This window comes from Rana temporaria, chromosome 5 (assembly GCF_905171775.1).
Source record: "Rana temporaria chromosome 5, aRanTem1.1, whole genome shotgun sequence".
Classification (NCBI taxonomy): Eukaryota; Metazoa; Chordata; class Amphibia; order Anura; family Ranidae; genus Rana; species Rana temporaria.
Genome location: NC_053493.1, coordinates 46449849 through 46458239, shown reverse-complemented (window position 1 = coordinate 46458239; position 8391 = coordinate 46449849). Strand labels below are relative to the sequence as shown.

The following is an 8391-nucleotide window of genomic DNA, read 5'->3' as shown; positions in this document are numbered from 1 at the left end:
AACACGACAAAAAAAAAGAAAAGAAGGGGTAAGTAGTTCCATCTGAATATCTGCTGGTGATATTATGGCAACTTTGGGTTAATATTATATAGTATATACTCTCCCTTTGTCTCTCTCATAGATATATATGGATATCTATATATATATGAAAAGGAAAAGGAAAATTGGCAAATAAAAGGCACATAGCTTGGAAAGATTTATATAGTAAAATGCGAAAATACGTTATTTACTTTAGAAGGGGAGGTGGCATTATAAGAGTATGCTAATTAGCCGGAGATTTTTTTTGGAGGGGGGGGGGGGAGAGAGGGGGTGGAATATCAATTTTTATTGCATCACCTGTCAGGAGTGTCCAATCAGCGTTGGCTTTAGGGGAATTAATTGATGAAGGTGTCTCCGGACGGACTCACTATACTGTGTCATTTTATTTGCAGCGGCGGGAAGTGCAGCTTGGTGTGTCGCTTGGTCCCTGCGAACATTCCTTTATTCGCAGGGGCCCCCCTTACACCAATGGAACCGGGGGCTTTAAAGGGACCCAGGTACTGGGCATCGCAAGCTCTGCCTTGAACAATAGAGATCTAGTTTCTTTTTTTTTTTTCTCCCCACCCTGAATACACTGGAGAAGCTCCTTTCTGAGGCTTTATATCAGTATGCATTGCCTATTCTCGGATATACAGAGAGACAGAGGTGACTACAGAGTTTAAGGAGCAATAATAGCCTTTTGTTATTTTTTTTTCTTCTAGCAGGATGCCTTGAGACTACAAGCCTCAGATCCCCCCATCCTTCTGGATTTTTTTTTCTTCTTCCCTGCAATCTACGTGTAGGATTTTTTTTCTTGCTCTGCCAATGTTGGGGATGGTATGACCCAAGCCATGGAAGACCTGGAATGTGGCTATGAAGTAGTAGATGGAGTCAGGTTGGGCTACCTGGTCATCAAAGGCAAGCAGATGTTCGCCCTGTCCCAGGTCTTCACTGATCTTTTGAAGAACATCCCTAGGACCACAGTGCACAAGCGCATGGACCATTTAAAGGTGAAGAAGCACCACTGCGACCTGGAGGAGCTGAGGAAGCTGAAAGCCATCAACTCCATCGCCTTCCATGCGGCCAAGTGCACTCTGATCTCCAGGGAGGACGTGCAAGCCCTCTACACCTCCTGCAAGACTGAGAGGGTCCTGAAGAGCAAAAGGAAGAGCAGAGCCCTGCCAACAAAGGAGCTGTTACCCGGGGAGCCCCCATCCCCCGACCCCTTCTCTGCATTTTGGAAGGAGAACAAAGTTTGGCTGGGGTTGAATGAGACCGGCCAGCCAATGAAGAGAAAAGCTTTCGCTGCTCGGGACTTGCTACCGGCGGCCGATCTACCTCACTTTTTAAGTCAATACACTGGCCGCGGCTATTCGGGGCTCCCCAGGTCGCCTTGCAAAACCCCCCTAGACTATGAAACTACCCAGATCCCCGGGGACTGTGTAGGAGCCTACCCCAACAGCCTGCCTTATATCAGGGGAGTGCTGTGCAGCAAGCACCCTGCCTATTACTACCACCACCACCAGTCTGCCATTGCCCACACCAAGCTAGGAGGCTTCACTTACAGGTACAAGAGGAAAAGGACTTCTGCGGGCAAGGATCCGTTCCAGGGCGAGCTCCTCTTCATCCCCAAGCCCTACAGATCCAAAGGGGCCCCGGTGTGCCTGGAGAGGGTCCACCTGGTCAATGGCTTCTGCCCTCAGCACCTTGCCACCACCCTGCAGGACGTTTACACCAGCGACTCAGAGTCCAGCTCTGCCAACGACTCAGACTTCGGCTCCAGCCTGTCCAGCAGCAGCAACAACTCCTCGGACGAGGAGGAGGAAGAAGAGGAGGAGGAGGAGGAAGAGGGCAGCCTGTCTGACTCCACTGAGGTCAGCTCAGACGAGGAGAGCTCCTCTGATTCGGACAGCAGCTCGGTGTCCAGCCAGGTGTCGGTGGAGAGCATTCGTTTCCGCAGGACCAATTTTTCCATCAAGCCCCCCCAGCAGCCCCCATGTCTGGAGCCCAGGTCCCCCAGCCCCAGAGCTGCTGCTGCTGCTCACTATGACATCAAAACTGAAAGCCAAGACTGGAGCCAGCAGAGCTGGGGGAGCAGGTCCCCTACAGACCCCCTCCCTGAACCCAGAGCCCCATACCCATCCCCTGGATTCTCCTCTTCCCCTGGATTCTCCTCTCCCCCTGGATTCCCCTCTTCCCCTGGATTCTCCTCTTCCCCTGGATTCTCCTGTTCCTCTGGATTCTCCTCTTCCCCTGGATTCTCCTCTTCTCATGCAAAAAGGACTGAGCAGACAGAGGGGGGCTTTGCACCTAGCCCAAAGAAAAACAATGCATTCCCACCACAACAAAGAATACACAAGGAGGCCAAGCCATGCCTTCGGCCTCCCCCCAGCCCCCCCAGCTCCTCTGCAGAGGCAACAGACGCCTGCGCCCGGGCGCCGACGCCAGCGGACCCCCCTGCAGACTCCGGGCCGGCTCCGGACCAGGGGGACCCATGCACTGATCCCCCCTTCCTGCACAACGTCAAGATTAAAATAGAGGATAGCAGCGAGGAGTACGAGCACGCCGCCCAGCCTGAGCTCACCTACCAGTGCAATGTCACCAAGGATGAGCATGACAGCGACGGGAGCGAGCCTAAAAGGCAGGGGGCTTTGCTGGAAGCCGAGTGCACTGATGACGACCCCCAAACCACTTCGCAGAATCTGCTGACTCCCAGCCAGGCCCCTCCATGCACTTTAGGCACAGCCAAGAAGCCTGAGGACGGAGATTACAAATATGGTGCTAAGGTCAGGAAAAATTACAGGACACTGGTGCTAGGAAAAAGACCTCCACCTCCAACCACCGACAAGCCAAATCTGAAAACAGCCAGGAGCCCCCGACCCCCAGGTAAAAGTGCATTTTATCAAGGGACACTGGATGCTTTTACAGTGACCAATAGACGCAAAAGGTTAGCCAACAATGTAGCATCTACACTTAAGAGACCTTTTAATTTCATGGCAAATTTCCCCAGTCCACCATCATTGATTATTGGCAAGGACGGAGATCTAGTCCCTGCCTACTCCTTAAAAAGCACAAAGGACTGCTTCCCACCCCACAAGGCCCATCCTATCTGGAAATGGCATTTGGGTGGAACTGCTATACCTCTTCCTCCTAGTCACAAATTCAGGACATTTCAATCATAACACCTTTTTTTTTTTTTAATTCTGTGGGGGAATTTATTTTTAAACAAATGGTTGTATCAGCCTGTTTTTTTTTTAATATCTATTATTATTAATAATTATTTTTTTTGTTTTTGGAATTATTTGACTTGACATCTCGTGGAGAAGGAAATTGAATGATTTTCACTTGCAATATGGATTTTTTTTTCTGGCTACATTCCTCAGACTACTCAGTGCTTAGATACACAAATGAACCCCTGGGTTTGAATGGAAGGTGCTTAATATAATTCACTTTTTGTACCAGTTTAGAAAACAGCCGGTACCTCAATCTATCTACAACACACAACTGTAAAAAAAAAAAAAAAAAAAAAAAGTGTCTCCACAATGATAAAAGAGGATTTGATTTACTACAGAAGACATTTTCACCTTGTGTTGTGTTGGCTTCAAATATCCTGTTAAATTCTGGGAAATTAAACAACAATAAAAAATAAAAATAAAATAGTAACATGTGAATCTCATTGGATATTTCAAGTTAACCCAAGCTGGGGTTAAAATGACTTCCTTAGTAAATAAGTACCATAAATATGAGCCATTGCATTTTCTGCACTAGATTTTGTCGCAATCTAACTGTTTTAATTGGTTGCACAGCAGGGGACATCCTTTAATTATATTGTGGCAGTTTTTTTTTTTATAAACTGATTTAAAAAAAAAAATCCAATAGCAGTTGCACTTATCTGACGTTTTCTGGACTGGAACATTTTTAAGGCCTGAGTCTAGGCCTTGGGAAAATAAGCTGCCTCATCAACTGGTGAAATAAATACTGTCTTTTGTATTTTGTTAAACGCTGTCTTTTTATTTTTTTTTAGCTGCACAATTGAGTAGCTGAATTCCACCAATTGTATCCAAAGGTCTCTCTGTTCCCTGTCACTATAGTAAAATAATCTTGTGACTTGGCCTGAGAGAAGTCCACTCATAAAAAAAAAAAAGCAAACAAAAAAAAACTGCAAAAGATAAAATATATGTGGCTTTGTTGAAAGAATATATATATATATATATTAAGACTGTGCAGATGAAGGGATAGACACAGCTGTAAATGTGACAGAGCGAGTATTTGTGTTGATATTGTGATTTGATTTTTTTTATTTTTTATTATTATTATGTCTTTGTTGTTTTTTATTTTTATTTCTTTTGTTAGAAAACCCCAGCCATTAACGTTGTGATACGCAGCATTATACATTGTAGCTCTAAACTTGAATGGTCACCACAAACCTGATTAAAAACAGGAGCATTACTGCACATGACAATCAGAGACGGCTCTCTGCCTTTTGCACTTATAGAACTGAACTAGGTAAATACTGTAGGGAGCAGTCACTGTGTACTTTTTTTTTTTCTTGTGTAATGTTGTGTTGACAGCAGTAAATCAAAAAAAAAAATGCGATGGAAATTTGCACTGTTGAAAAGCATGTTTCACCTTCTTTTTTTAAATTAAAAAGAGAAAAAAAACACTGTTTTCTTAAAAAAAAAAACACGATTCAGTAACCCTGAATTATTGCAGCATTGATTGCTAAGGGGGGGGAGGGGGGGGGTTTTGTCTGGTATTTTTTTTTCTTTTTTGCAAGGGTGAAGTCGATTTTTAATACCTGAAGAAGGGAGATGTAATCATTTTGTATTAAACTGTGTTGGTATTCAATTCTGAAGCGTGTTTTTATGCAGGCTAATTTTCTCAGTGGAGTAAAAAAAAAAAAAGAAAAAATAATAAACATTGCACAATTGTCAAGGTCCCTTTAAATGCTTGTGGCTTATAAAAAGAATGGTAACATACAAGGTATTTCCTAATGAAAAGCATGTGTCTGGCTACATGAGAGGTCAGCCTGTCTGCTGTTATGGAGTTGCATTGTCTTATTAGGAATCTATAACCATGATACACTGATCAATATGGCAAGTTTAACTTTTTTTCTTGCTACAAGGCCTAGCAAGCTCTGTGGACCCCAGCAGCTGTTATTTAAGGGTCCAAATACACCTCTTTGGCCGGTTTCTTTGTCTGGGAAAATTCAGACATGAACTGGTGTCAGTTTACAATGACCACGTGTCTACAATTCCTCAAAATAAGGTAAAGCCAGAAGTTTGCTGAGCTCTCCCAGAGAAATAGAAGTCTGCCTTAGGGGTGCTAAATCTTGGGTTCAAAGTATCAATATTAATGAATGCCAATGATAATAAAATATGTAGAGGCCAGGGGTATTTTTATGCAAATCATTGTAGACCATCAGACAGTGCTTTAAACCTGTGTTGGTAACATATTTGAACAAGCTTCGGGTCACCAGCGTGCCCATGGCCCAGTGTTTATGTAGGCACATGTAGCTCAGAGATTATTGAGAGCACACAAGATTAAAAGAAAGGCATGGCCAGGCAAGCAACCTAATCAATTCCAAACTGTATGCAAAAGGCTGACAACACAGGAATGGTGGCAGTGCACAGGGAAGGCTTGGGGACAGAAATAGAATTTCACCAATAATAAACTTGGGCATAGGAGTTTTGGCCCAGGCACAGCACTGGCCTGTGGTTTCAGTTTCTGAATGCAATGAGCAGGCCTCGTGTGCTATACATGCTAACATTCCTCGCTATATGGAGCTTTCTATTCACCTACATCGAGGGGGAGGCTTGCTTTGTCAGCAAGAATTCATGCATGTAGCTTAAAGTATGTCTAAATTCAGAAATAACACTTTAAAAACATGCAAATTAATTAATTTATATATGTAAAACATAGAGAGAAAGAGAGAGAGAGAGAGAGACAGAGACAGAGAGCGAGACACAGAGAGAGAGAAACTGGTCATTGTAAGTGTATCAACTCTTTAGAAATTATTTGCAGAGAAATCGAAAATCCAAGGCAGGGGAGCAATAATATAGTTTATTATTTATGTATACTGTTGGTCTTTATCAAATGCATAGACTGCATAGAATGAGATGATAGACACTATCAGACAGACACTGCCACACAATACAACAACACAGCAATCTATCTGTCTATCGATTTATCTATCTATCTATCTATCTATCTATCTATCTATCTATCTATCTATCTATCTATTTATCAATATGTATATATAGTATTATGTGTGTATCTATCTATCTATCTATCTATCTATCTATCTATCTATCTATCAATTTATTATTGTGTGTATGTATATATATATATATATATATATATATATATATAGTATTATGTGTGTATGTACACATCTATCTATCTGTATACACACATCTATATACATACACACAATAATAAATTGATAGATATAGTATTATGTGTGTATGTACACATCTATCTATCTGTATACACACACACACACATATATATATATATATATATATATATATATATATATATATATATATATATATATATACACACACACACACATTGAATATAGTATATGTGTTTAGACAGTGGGGAAGCTTTGGTGTTTTCTAATATATACATTCAGATTGATAGATATTAATTGAAGCATATATCATAAACTACTATACATTGCATAGTAGTTATGTGACTGTATAGCAATATAAATATGAGATAGATAGATAGAGTGGTAGATATATTATTGTGTGTATGTATAGTATTATGTGTATGTACACATCTATCCATCTGTATACATACATTATATATATATATATATATATATATATATATATATATATATATATATATATATATATATATAGACATACACACAAACACATGAATATAGTGGGGAAGCTTTTTTCTAATATATACATAAATACATTCAGATAGATAGATACTGATTTAAGCATATATCATAAACTACTATACATTACATAGTAGTTATGTGAATGTATAGCAATATAAAAATGAAATAGATAGAGTGGTAGATCTATAGATAAATAAATATGTCTACACAAAACACACCCACACACATATATGCACATTCTCTTTTCTCTATGGCAGTATGAATGATATGCATTGCTTTGATAAAGTCTTTATTTAGCCTTATATCAATGCCATTTGCACCAGGGGTGGTATATATTTGGTTGTATTGTACATTGCAACAAATTGTTGCAACGCACAGTATACATTGTTGCAAGTATATGGCGAGCAGGATGTATATTCAGTCTGGTTCTACACTAGTGAGTGTGCTATTAAGAAATAAAACAGACTTTAGGGCTGTTTTTGCCATGAACCTTCTAGATGGTTACCTGTGAATTGTAGACATATGACAGAGGGGTGGAGGTGAAGGCACACCCCCCCCCCACAATGGTGTACACACCTGAGCATTGTATTGCAGGGTCTGTGCTGTTCCCCAGGGGCTGGCTGGGACCTGTAGTTTACCATCTGTCAGGGAGTCTGAAATTGGGAGAATTAAAACACACGCCTCTTAATTGTTAGGAGAAAATTAGAAGGAATAACACGTTTTGCAACAGCAGAAAATATGACTTGTATATATAAAATGCTGCAACACAATGCTGGTGGGTATTTGTGGATGATTGATTTGTGGACGTGTGTAGGTGTCCAGAGCTCTGAAACAACCAATATCCCACATAGAATGGTTTTCCTAAGACTAGGCCTCTCTGTCTCTTTCCTTTTCAGACTCACCAGCATTAAAAGGCCTGAGATGTTTTGCATGGAGCCTCACAATAGGGGTTGGGGGGACTGACAGGCTTGTGTGTCCTGCTGCAGGGCAGATATCTATTGCTTGTTCCATCTCCCTTTCCCCAGCAGCAGCTTCAGCCATACAAAGGAAAACAACCCAGGCCTGGCCCTGGAATGCAGGCTGCTCTCTCCTATGTATCCTCTCTGATAAGGTCTAATATCCTGTCCATCACATACCTCCTTTTCTTCCCATTCTGTAGCCTGCTTATGATTTGATGTAGAGGGCCGATAGAGGAAGAGTATGACAAGCTGTATACACACCGCCTGTTTCATTACAAACATGGTTACTCTCATCCTGCCCATCACCAACACTGCTTACCTCCAAAACTACGATCTCCTCATTTATTCTCTTCCAAACTTTGTTTTATGATCAAGATATTAAATGCAGGTTGTAAGCAAATGACAGCTAACAGCATTGGCTATACCAGGCTGTGAAGTGTCGCTGCCATAGATAGTAGAGATGACTGTGGCTGATTTACTAAAGGGTTAATCTTTACATTTACTCAAACGACCCCATGTCGATTTCAGACTGCTAGATGCTGAAGTATTAAA

At 41.4% G+C, this 8391-nt stretch overlaps 1 protein-coding gene across 2 annotated transcripts in view; it reads left to right on the top strand.

The window, feature by feature from the left end:
* The first annotated feature begins 392 nt into the window (after positions 1–392).
* SKIDA1 (SKI/DACH domain containing 1) overlaps positions 393–8391 on the top strand; it is a 21646-nt gene continuing 13647 nt past the window's right edge. Inside the window, exon 1 of one of the 2 annotated variants that reach the window (XM_040352498.1) lies at positions 393–2904. In XM_040352498.1, the coding sequence (XP_040208432.1) occupies positions 858–2904 (2047 nt within the window). In that variant the 5' untranslated portion in view covers positions 393–857. Of the gene's footprint in view, positions 4691–8391 lie in introns of those variants that run through there. The other variant, XM_040352497.1, reaches the window with a different exon arrangement.